We start from the raw sequence: 12524 nt of genomic DNA, 5'->3' as shown, positions 1-12524 counted from the left end.
GGAAGGCAGCCAGTGCCCATAGACTCACAGGGAGCAAATGTTGGCTTTTAGAGTGGTATCATCTTCTGATCATTTGTATATGACTGCAGTTCATAACACTGCACCACCAGATGGAAAACAGTAAAAGCCTCTTTATTTATAAGGTTATTACAGGTATCCTCCAGTGGATCTCATGCGTATATATGCTGTCAAAGCATTGCAGGGTTTTGACAACAGTGCCTGAACTTGTTTCAAGTGACATAACATGGCTTTTAACTGTATCTTTTCCTTCAGTTTTTTGTAGTTTTAAGAATAACTAATGAAAGCCTTACCCCTGCACTGAAAACAGAGAGAAATCCTGGTTTAAATACGCAACAGTTGAGTTTTACAATTAAATAACTTGTATTATTGTGAGGATGTTCTTTATAATTGCTCTGGAAATAGCAAAGCCTTGAGGTTTGTGGAAGTTATAACAGACCTAATTAATGCCCACACTGTTTCTCAAGAGAAACAGATTTTGGGTGATGTAAATGCACTGCATAGCAGATGTTCTTGTGCTTATTTTATAGTTTGCCCTTATTTTCCCTTCTACAGCCATAGGATGTGGTATTATACAATGTGATGGGTACCTGTCTTCAGGATTGCAAGTTGTATAATCATTCCTGAGATTGGAAAAAGCGATTATATATATCTCCTTATATATTTTTTAAGTCTCAAAGTTATGATTCATGGTGTGTTTTCATGTCCAGGGAGTATGGATGTGTCTGTGCATGTGCACATATTCATGTTCTAACAAAGGTGGCTGTTTCATTGTGGTGTTCATTAAGTGTGTATGTGTAGGTATTACCAGGAGTATTATTTTTAGGTTTTAGAAGAAAAGCTGAATCAGAGTTCTGCAAACGCTGACACAGCTGGAATTTCAGAGCCTTTCCAGGGACTGACAATGAATGGGACTCAACCAACCCTGCACCTCGTCACTGATGGATGATTAGAGTTTAGCTAATGAGGTGGTGTTCAGAGAAGAGTCAGGGATTTTTTTATGCACTTGTCAGTTTGCATCTCTCTGGGTTTAAATCTGAGTTAGAACCCACAAAGTGGTCCAGAAGGATCTCTATAAATGGCCAATTATACAGATTATGCATGTATATATACATATATGTACACATATATATTCACAGATTATGTATATATATATACATATATCTACAGATTCTACATGTATATATATACACAGATTATACATGTATGTATACATACATATACACACGTATATATATATACACAGATTATACATGTATAAATGGCCAGTTATTACCTGCTCTCAGTAGTTTTGTGTTTACATGTTAAGCTCTGCAGGTCAGGAATCATTGTCTGGTGTGTTTATAAAGCTGTATTGCTATCTAAGGCATCTAAGTGGCCTGGCCTCCCAGTACCACTGCATGGCAAATGGGGATTAGCAGAAGGGGACCGTCCTGTTCTATACCTGGCAATGCTCACCCGTACTAGCAGGTCAGCTTCATGGGTGTTGCTTGCTGAGACATTTTCATTGGAGCTAAATTCTTCTCAGCAGTACGCAGTGAAAGGGCAAGAAGCAATGGGCACAAATGGGAACTCAGGAAATTCCATTTAAATAGGAGGAAAAGCTGCAAGGGAGGATGAACACCGATTCCTGTTGCCGGGTTGTGCAGTCCCTGAGGATGCTCACACCTTGACAGCACAGTCTTGGGTATCCTCTTCTAGTTGACCCTTCTGTGAAGTGGGAGGTTGGCCCAGGCAGTGTCTAGAGATACCTTGCAGCCTCAACAGGTCTGTAGTTCTGTGATTTGCTTGACTGGGACCTAACTGGATATGTCTGTGCATCCTGAGCAGAGCAGGCTGGGGAATACCACTGTCTGTCTGCTGGGAGAGGCCTGGGGTGGTTTGTCTTTGGCATGCTCAGCATCAGCACACCAGAAGGCACACTTGGGGCTGGGCTTGCAGGCTTCCTTCTGAGCATCCTTCCGGTCTGGTCTAAGGGCTGCGATTAGAAAACCCAGGCATAGCTAGTGTTATTGAGTCCTTCTTTTACTGAACTGCAGTGGTGGTATTATAGCATAAGACTAAGCAGCCAATTCATACCCTGAATTCTTGTCATTCTTTCCCAGTGGAGTTGCAGAAAGGTTCCTCTGATAATCAGTAAATCCAAAGAGTTTATTAATACCGAATGCTCCTTTGCCAGGATGTTGCTGATAATGGACTGACGTTTTGCAGGTGTGCAGTGCAATCCAGAATCAGGATTTCACTGTTATCGATGACTACTGCACTGGACTGCAAGCTCTGCTTTACCTGAAAAGCATTGAGGAGCTCGAAGACTGGAATGGACAGAGCCCTGCAACCATGCGCCATCAGAAAGGAAAACCAGTACCTAGTATTGCTGATCTGATGGGACAGGTATGTTGTTTGACTGCCATTCCTGCATACTGACACTGATTTGGATGCAATTTCATAACCATTGTATGCAGTTTCTGCTTCTTGGTTAAACACCTCTGCTGTCACAAGTAGTCACCAAGTCTTTTTCCTTCCAAGTAAAACAAGCATCTGAGGGCAGCTTAAAAGACAAATTGAAGGGACTTGATACAGAATAACGTTTGTACTATAAATATGATCTCTCCCCTTCATTCATAACACCAGGTCTTTAAAAACACAAAGAAAGTGTAGGATGTAAAATGACAAATGTATTGGAACAAGGTCTGGAACTGCTTGTTTTAATGAAGATCAATTTGATCCACGTTGATACTAACACTGTGCGAGAAGCATCTGGGTTTTCCAGTCAGGATATAGGAAAATTTGCCAGCACTGGAGCTGACCAGCCGAGAGAGCTTGTCACAAACCAGGAGTTAATGGGAAGAATGGATCAGGAGTGGCTCTTTGGTCGTTGTACCTGAGTATCTCATTGTCCTTCATGTATGCTGACTCCCAACCCACCTGCAAGGCAGAGTGAGGAATGGTGACACTAAATAATGCAAGATCATTAAAACCCTGAAAGTATGTGGTGGAATAGGAACAGAAACTATGGTCTCTCTGAAACTCTAACCTCTGGGTTGCCTTTCTTGTCTGCTGTGGTACTTACCTGCTACAAAAGCATCTCTGGAGACGTTTGCCAGCTGCAGTGTGTTGCAGCTATGCCCGTGCTGCTCATCCCTCCACCAGGACATGGGCTCATCCATGCTGAGAAGCAGGGAGGTGTAACTGGCTTCCTACTGATGCCCTACTGCTCCTGCTCTAAGCAAAATACCCGCACAGCAGGGAGGCTGAGCTTTTGTTTCTAGTTACTAGAGGGGCTCACTTTGAAGACTGATATCAGTGATACATCATGCCTATTGATTATCCTTCCAAAACTCTGATAGAACACTGTTGAAAATGTTGTAAAAAGTAAAGAATTACAAAAGAATAGGATTTGGAGTGTCAGGCACCTCCAAATCTCCACTTACTGTTGCTGATGACTGGAGTTGGATTTAGCAGGAGATTAGAGACTCCCACGTTGTTGTTGTTCTCTGTGGAGCTCTGAAAATCATAACATTACCTTTGAGGAGAAAAGACAATCCTATTCCTAAAGCTCTGGATAATGCGCTGCTTAGAAATAAACCAAGATACAAGCAGTTTCATTTTCATCTGCTTATGTTAAGCAGTTAAACCAGGCTCAAAGGGTTACATCTAAACTTCCTTCCTTTAACACCTGTGGAAGCATCCACAGCATTTCCAAATCATGTAACAGAGATTTGTTGTAATTCTTATTTAAAGCTGCGTTCAGTGTTCTATTTGGGATTACCTTTGCATTTTACTAAAGAGACACCCCTTGTCAAAGATGTTTCTTATGTCCTTTTGAATGAGGGAAAAATAATTCTAATTCTTAGTCGTTTCCACTTGTCACTACATCAATAATTAACTTTTAAATAGGTAGCGTGAAAAGGCACTTTAAGGAAGCATTTAATAATTCAAAGGAATTTTAACTTGAAACAGGTCACATGAAAAAGAATGGAAAACAAAGCCCTGTGTAATCTTGTCTAGCTGGCTCTGTTAGGCATTTAAAAGGAACAAGGCATAGAGAATATAACTGGTGGTATATTTGATTCCCGTTAGCGCCGACTTATACCATTGGATCGTTGCTACTAAATAATAACATGTAAAGTTAACCACGCTGCTCCATTGAGAAGTTAGTGATGTATTTTAGGCATACGCTTAGGATGGGTTTGTCCACGAGTGAGCATTCAAGGGGAAAGGAAGGAAAATAATACAACACAGGTAAAAGGAAATACCATGATAAATGATCCTACCAGGGGCAATCAAATACAAAGGCTTGATATCATTAATATTTATAGTATCATAATTAGCAAGACTGTGCCTAAGCAGTGTTATTAGTGTAAGTAATTATGTTATCATAAACTAGGTTTGCAGTATTATAGGAATCAGTATTCTTACTTTCATAAATTATTATCAATATTGGGTTTCATGTACTTGTGCCTGGTAAATTTAGTTCAGTACTGGAGTTTCCTCTACTTTCAAACACAGATATCTAGATTGCTTGGCAGCAGGTCATAACACTCACTTCTGATCCCCTTTCTAACATACAGTCACTAAAAAGCACGTCCTTACTCTGTTGGAAAAGAGACGATAGCCTGTTGATGTTATGTATATATTATCGTCGATAAAAGTGATGGGTGGGGAAGTATATATTATCCATGGAATAAAATGTGAGGGCTGTCATCTTGCATTATGATTTTAAAAGCTTAGAAGGTGCTATCCAAGTTTTCCTGGTCTTAGTGGGAGATGAAACGCAGCTTCTTTAGTAAAACCTTGTGAGGAGCTAAACAGAAAATCCTGATGAACTTTTGCATTCAAAGAAAAGAAAAGCAAAAACACTAATTCTGATTTGTCAATATTTTTGGTGCAGTAAATGTAAAAATATAAAGGAATCACTCTCCATTTTGTTATAAAATTCCTGTTTATTTTAATGAAGAATCACAGGGATAAGGAGTTCAGGCAATTGACAATTCAATGAGAAGGAACTGAGGGAGGATTCTTTTCACCAGCCTCAAGAGCCACTTGCCTTCTGGTTGTATAAAAATTCATTGAGCCTCTCCCAGTTTTGAATATATTACAGAGTTAGGACGAATCCTATTCCCAGCTAAGTATGTTCATAATAATAGCATCTATTCTGATTCGCAGTACATTATTGAATGAAAACCCATATTTTCATATAGCAGTGCACTACTCTTTTGATAATTCATTTTCTGTCCTGGTTTCAGCATCAAACAGATCCTGTGTGCAGAACATTGCCACAGGAGAGTTTTGTAATGAAACCTTGTAGCATTTGATGACCAGACTAAAAAGTAAATGTTTGTTTCCCAGTGGTACACGTGATGTTAATCTGAACCTGTCTTGCCATGGAGTCACCAGATAAAGGACAAAGTGAATGGTTATCACTGTCAGTTATTACATTTATCGCAATAATTTCCTCCCTAAACAGAAAGAATAAGAAAAATAGTGTGCTAAATAGTGTTCTGTAATAAGCAGTGTAACAGCAAACATCAGCTTCTGGCTGGAAAAGAGAATGATGTTGATTAGTACCTTTTTATGCTTCTGAATTAATGAAACTAACACTTTCCATCATATAATTTTAAGATAGAATCCCAGGGCCATCAGTGTTGGAAGGGGCCTCTGGAGATCATCCAGTCCAACCCATTCCAAGGCAGGGCAGAATGTTGTGGAATGCAGTTTTTGGTATATAAACCCCAAATTTATCACCTCGGAACCAGCTTGTAGATATCTGCTGATAGCCAATACTTGCCATTGCCCAAGATGTGACCTGTAATAGCAGTCAGATTCCCACCTAGAAGTGCTAACCTGAGTTGTGGCTTCCAGTCAACCGGGTGATACTGTTTTTCATAGCTCCACCAGCTCCATGGACTAATGGAATTGGTGGAGCTATGGAAAACAGTGGTTGTAGCCTTACCTGTAACTGCTCCAAAGAGAGTCCTAGCCCATATGCTGTGTCAGACTTACCAAGGTGGACAAAGACAGCCTTTTGAGCTTCCTTCCTCACTGCTTTTTTGATGGCTTTAGTTTTGTGTTTGGTTTTGGTTGTTTTTTTTTCGGGGGGAGGACCTGACATTTGAAGCCTTGACACAGATAACTGTCATTAACATCCCCTCTAAATCACCTTTCCAGGAAATGAATGGAATAAAACGTGTCAGCTTCTCTCAGCTATAATCTCAGCTTGCAAACCTTGCCACTGAGTGGGAGAATGGCAAGGTAATGATGACACCACACTGCTGCTCACTGGGTCCCTCAAGGAAGACCCTTTGTAAAAGCACACTTACCTCAGCATGAATTTAGGACTGAGATCAAGTGCATGATGTGATCAAGAAGACAGCTAAGATGTAGGGCACGGTCTTATCACCCACAGTTATTAGGGTTGCTGCATAAGAGGGAAGAGCACAGGTAGTACCCCTATAATCCAGAATTAACAAAGCTATGGCTTAAAATAACGTTCCTGAGTTTCTCAGGAAGATACATGACCAGAGTGATAAAGATCACTCTGTTCTCACCTGGTACCTACATAGGTACAGTATTCCCCAGAGGTACCATTTGCTCTCCTGTGTCACCTTATCTGTTACAGGACTCTTTTGTAGTTGCTCACTGATCTTACTGCAGAGAGCTGAAGTGGTTATGTCCCAGAATGCACAGGTGTCCGCTGGTGCTCACAGAAGCACTATAGTGTTCTCCTGCATAAACTTCCACCTAATGTCAGCTATAAAACTTGTACTTAAGGCAGTGGCCTCTGTACACGCCAGGTAGCTAGGCATTAAAAATAGGGCAGTGTAGGTGTGGGTATATATGTAAATGTATATGGATGTTTCATACCTTGCTTTCAGCACCAGTTTTGCAAAACCTGACATTTCTTTGATCATATTTAAAGGTTAAAAGAAAAAGAAAAAGAATTAAAAGTAAGAATTTAAGCATCTTGCTTCCAGAAATAGCCAAAACCCAAAGCCAAAACACAGCCCAAACTTGTTTTCATTGCGGCTCCTCCTCAGCTGTTAAGATTGTGCTCTATTGAAAATGTTAAAATCATGTCTGATACAAACACATTTATTGAAGGTGGTTTATACCAGCAGACTGATGAGAGAATGATCCCGATGTGCAATGTATGAACTTCAGTGAGAATTCTCATCACCTTGTATTTAGCAAGCTAATTTGTTCCCTGAGTGCATGGTCTTCCCAGTAAGACTAAAATGTGCCCTTCTTTCTTATGAAGAGTACAAACCTAATCCTAACTTGATTGTAGTCAAATCTAAATAGCCTTTGGTATGGCAGAGAAGAAACCTTGCTCTACCTTCAAGATCTCATACAAAATGTTAAATTAGCTCTTCTATTAAAGAAATAAACTAAACGGGAACTCCCAGCCATGCAGGAACACTACTGCAATGCATGCACCAAGCTTTGGCTGCCTTCACATTCTTCAAGACCTCTGACTGCCTGCACTGAGCAGAGGTTTTCGCGGTTGATCTTATTGGAAGTGCTCCTTGTTGTTTAGGAAGGTATATTTGTCCAGTATGGTAAAAAACTGTCCCCTTGTTTCCAGCGCTGCGTAAAGAACCCAGAAGAAAGCAGTATCTGTGGCCATGTCCAGAAATACAGGGCACATGGTAGTAGAGAGATTGCTATAATCAAATTAACATTGATGAAGAAACCCTTTTTCCCATCTTGCCTGAGCAGTTCTGAAGAAGAGTCAGAAGTGAAAAAACAAATATCTGGGGGCTGTTTGCTCCTTTTTACCGTTAGCTAAGTCCTGCACCTGAAATACAGCTCTCTGCCAGGCATAGCCTCTTCAGGGTGAGCCTGTATTGATTAAGAAACCTCTTGGTTTAGGATACTATGGGAACCTCCCAGCATTTGCAAGCCGAAAACAATTACGAGCCTGAACGATCTGTAGAAGAAAGTCCCTGCCTAACATTATTTTTTCCCCCTAACTGGTCTATTATGGAAGTTTATGTTGTGATTATCTCCAGTGCTATTCCTCGCAGCAACTGCGGGTTGTTACAGAAAATAGATCTTTCCCTAACGGTGAAGCCATTTGCAGCAGAAATGGATAAAACAAAAGGAAGTGGGATTATTAAAGGGAGTTTAAAGTAGTTTCATCTTTGTGGGTTTTTATATGTACTCTATGCTAAATGTGCTTCAAGCACCGAGTTTAAAGTTCCATATTCACAGCCAGTAAACGTGGCTATTAAGGAACAATGTCTTCACGTTAACTCCTTGGCAGTGGCGGGTTTAGTGCGTTCACTGCTGGCAACGGACACGAAGCCAGGAAAATCCAACTGCTCATGCAAAAGGTTTAAAAAACCCAACCCAACGCATCCAGGCAGTGCCAAAAATACATCTTTCTTTTTGTGTACTCTGCGGTTTGTTTTACTTGGGGAAAGGGCCTGGTCATACCCTGCAGCATGCATTCATTACGGTGCTCTTTGACTGGCAGATGCAGAGTAATAAGGTGCATATTTTAGTGCTTATTAGAATCCCCTGTCCAAAAACAACTTGACAAATTTGTGATTTCGACAGTATCTCATTTTGCTGGCTGCGGTGCTCTGTGATTGCCCAGGCCACGTGGCTCCCAGCTTATGCATACCACCAATCCTGCTCATTAAAATGGCCACAGTTCACCAGTTTCGGTAGCTCGGAACGAACTTGGAATGAATTATTATCCAACAAAGAGGCTGCTGTCATGCAGAACAAAGGACAAGCAAAAGAGAGCTTTGGCTTAATGAGGCTAAGTGAGTGTCTCCCCTGCATCACCAGCTACTTGACGGCCTTTGAGCATGGGTTTTTTCTCTCCACAGGCCAAAACCTTTGGTCTATTATTTTGTGTTTATGCACCTTGAGGCTAATATACATTTTAATATGCTGCACATGGAGAAAAAAATCAGCCATTAGATTAGAACATGTGCACTCCCTGTTAAGTTAATGACAGCCGAACATAGAGATAAATTTAGGTTTTCATATTTAATTATAGCACCGCGCAGTGCGTTTAGCAAGGATAAATTGCACTATTATTATGCTTCATCTTTTTTTTGACATCTTTTCATATTAACCATGCGCACTTACCCCCCACTTCCTCCCCAGTGTCACACAGAATGTCTCTGTGCATCATCCTCCTCGAACACCATTAATTTTTCATTCTCTACACTTGTATGTGTATTGTTGTATTTGTTACTCGGGGTTAGGCTTGCTGGGTGGATGAAACCATTCCAAACAGCCCCTGTGTAAAGCTATCTGCATAAACAATAAGGACAGAAAAGACATAGAAAGAACCGGCCTGCATGGCCAGACATGGCTTCTCACATCTGCTCCCAGAGCAGGGGTTCCCAACCCTTTTTCCCTGGATGCTTTCAACACAGTGCCCACTGTCTGCAACTGCTGTGTTAGCCCCTTGCTCAAGGAGCTGAATTAGAAAAGCCGGAGAAATAATGCATGCAAGGTTAAATGCATTGTACAGAATATTGGGGTTGGATAATTAATAATAATAATGTGGACAATAGTGGCATTAATGTAAAATATCTTTGTTCTGAAAAAGTCAGCAGTGTTTTATTGCGTAGGGACTGAAACAGCTAATGCTGATAGGTGCTGTTTGTATATGCGTTTGTATATGTGTTACCTCTGTTTGTCAGAGCCGTTGCTCCAAGAATAGCATCAGAAATCAGGCCAGACCTCAGATCTGTAGAAGACAATATGTAATTAAACACAGTTCAGCCTTATGAAGCGCATGCCCTTACCAAGTTTTAACGGGAATAGTTAATTTCTGGTGAAGTTAGATTGTTACTACCTGTGAGAGCTTTTAGATTTGCTTTCAGCTGTGAGCTGAGCTATTCAGGTAGCTGTGTCTTGTGAAAAATATGTTTACGTGCTTCACAAAATTAAGGGAATGCTGCTATTTTCCAAAGTGGATTAGAGCAGGTAATAACTCACAGGAAGAAGATTTGTCTCTTCCCACTGTGTGTATAAGCAAGTAGAAGATATTATGCTACAGGCTTATTCCTAGATTATGCCTTATTGGATAGTTGTTTTGTGACAAAAGCCACTGTGGCTTGATGACCAGAGGGTCATGACAGGAATAATAATCACCATATGAAAGGGTGTCTGGATCTTGGTGATAAAGCATTCCTCATTGCAATCAGTCAGCGTTTGCTGGTGCAAGAGTTTTCCTCAATGGCAGAGATCAGCTTTTTCATATTCATTGAGAGCAAATCAGTCTCTCTCTTTCCCTCTCCCTCTCCACCCTCTTTCTCTCCAACCTGCAGTTCTGTACCAGCTTTTACTGCCAAGGAGATTTTTCTTTGTCATGGAGTTTGGGGATGTTTAAGACACTGCAGCATGCACGGGATTGGTCCTGTTTGCAGGGCCTTATTCTTTGTGTCCTTGCTGAGTAAAGCCCTGGTCACTAGTGATGGATAGCTAATTGTCTGCAGTTCAAGCACTAGGAAATACATCCAGCAATTAATTTATGTGTGCAAAACTCTTCTCCCTGATTTTGTAAGTGCAGATTTGGATGCAAATTTCATCCCTGAAAGAAAGGTTGCGCCTTTCAAAAAGCAAGCTGTAATTACTAGTCTGAGAACCTGATGATAGGAAATTCTTCCTCTAGAACCTACCCCTAGTGAGAGAAGTCATTTATTAACATTATTGTATATTTCTAAGCAGTACTTCTAACTGTCTTTTTATTCTTAAAGCACTGGTAAAAAGCTTGATATTATATGAGATGTAGTCTTACGGAGTTGCAGGCTATATCCTACAGGCATCCAGATGGCTTAGAAACATCTGTGAAATCAGAAATGTCTCTTCTGTATCTACAGGTAGCTATTACTAGTAAAACCTATTTATGTATTCCCATTTTCTTTATGGTACCAGTCACAGACATATTACTGATGTGCATGTAAAGACTTGAGCTTTTAGCTTCTTTGGTCCCTTTAAACTTCTTATCTAAGCAGGCTGTTTCCTTGGATAGCAAGGTGCTCTGTGGGCCACAGTGCTCTGTGCAAGGAAGGTACAAAATGAAGTGTGTGGTATTGGTCATAGACAGCAGACTGGGTATTCATTTTCAGCCTGTTTGCCAAGACTTGTGTTCTTGTGCTAGTTTGGAGAAAAAGAAATGGCTACAGCTTCTCTTAATTCTCTTAGGAACAGATTTGGCCCTTAAGCACAGCCCTAAGTGTAGTTAGGAAGTAAGTACAAGGAATCTAGAAGCAGTGATTTATGGGGAGAGGCTAAAGAAGCTCAGACTCTTACGTGTCCATATGTCCTGCCTAAATGATGTGTGTAAACAGAAGAACTCAGTGGTCTACAAATATTTGACGTTTGCAATCAATTGAGAGAGGGGGATTTGATGCTGTAGAGTGAGAACTGCACCAAGACTGATGACTTGAACAGGAGAAAGGAAAGGGAATTGTTCAGGAAAAGCAAGAGAAAAATTACCCTGATTGGAAGGAAAGCCTCTTTGTAGAAATGGTAGAGGTTTCGTGCTGGGTTGCTGAGATTAAAGGTGGGGAAGACTTTTAAAGCTTGAATTAAAAGTAGGAAAGACTTGTAAAGCTTGAATGCAGGAAGCCTAAGTACTGCTGGGAGAAATTTTGGGTTGCAGGAGTATGTGCTGGGCTGGTAGACTTTTCCTGTCAGATTTGCACAAGCCTATGGCCCTTTCCAGCATTTCAGCTGCACGATAGGGTTCCTTGGAAGCCTCCTGTTTTGATAGTGACTCAGTATAAGCCACTGGAGCTAACAGTAGCTAATAATATGCAATTGAAATGTCTTTTTTCTTTTGCTTAAAGATTAAGGTCATACTTAAGGAACAGGAGTATGTCCTTTGCCCATTTGTACTGCTATAAAAAGCCCTTGCAGGTTTTTTTTCTGTAATCCTGTGTGGTTTTGATCCAACCCCATGGATGCCTCAGCAGTCAGAGCGGTATTTTTATGAACAGATAGACTAAGAATGTCTTTGTTTCATTGCCCATTAGTCATACATTGGCACAGGGCAGCTGCCCCCAGTAGCTGAGCAGTGCTGTTGGTCACACCATTTCTGCATGTGGAAGTTGAGAACAGAGATTTCTGCACTTTGCTGACCTATTCATGCTGTAGAGAATTCATTAAGGGCCAGGACCTGTGTTTGAGTTGTTCCAGGGAACAATTACAGCCAGCCTGTAATCTGGTGCTCCACGGCGCATTGGGGCTCTGTAATAGTTCGAAGGGGCCTGGCAAGAATTGTATTGATTTCTTGGGATCTCATTCAGCTGATTGCACTTGGTTACTCGGATGGTTGATGTTTACGAACACCTACCCTGGCTGTTATTAAGAAGGTGGGTTTAATCTTCACATAGGTAAGACCTTGTTTGCCCTTCATTCAACTCAGCAGATGAGGTTTTCGTGAAAGAGCCCCCTTGTAATTTTTATGCCACAGCTCTGTTTTTCATTGCCACATTGGGAGCTATGTGGGGCAAGTAAGTCACTGTATAACC

The 12524-nt window shown here is 41.0% G+C and overlaps 1 protein-coding gene across 3 annotated transcripts in view; it reads left to right on the top strand.

Moving 5' to 3' along the window:
* Nucleotides 1-12524, top strand: part of DPYD (dihydropyrimidine dehydrogenase) — a 346003-nt gene that overhangs the window by 299349 nt on the left and 34130 nt on the right. For 2 of the 3 annotated variants that reach the window (XM_057402774.1, XM_057402776.1), the window contains one exon: nt 2230-2409. The exons of the other annotated variant lie outside the window; for it this stretch is intronic. In XM_057402774.1, the coding sequence (XP_057258757.1) occupies nt 2230-2409 (180 nt within the window). The remainder of the gene's footprint in view (nt 1-2229; nt 2410-12524) is intronic. 3 annotated transcript variants of the gene reach the window in all.

This window comes from Pezoporus wallicus, unplaced genomic scaffold (assembly GCF_028554395.1).
Source record: "Pezoporus wallicus isolate ANWC-B61680 ecotype Strahan unplaced genomic scaffold, APGP_CSIRO_Pwel_v1 contig_8333, whole genome shotgun sequence".
Lineage (NCBI taxonomy): Eukaryota > Metazoa > Chordata > Aves > Psittaciformes > Psittacidae > Pezoporus > Pezoporus wallicus.
Note: the sequence above shows the minus strand (reverse complement) of the source record. Positions and strands in the feature narration are given on the sequence as shown.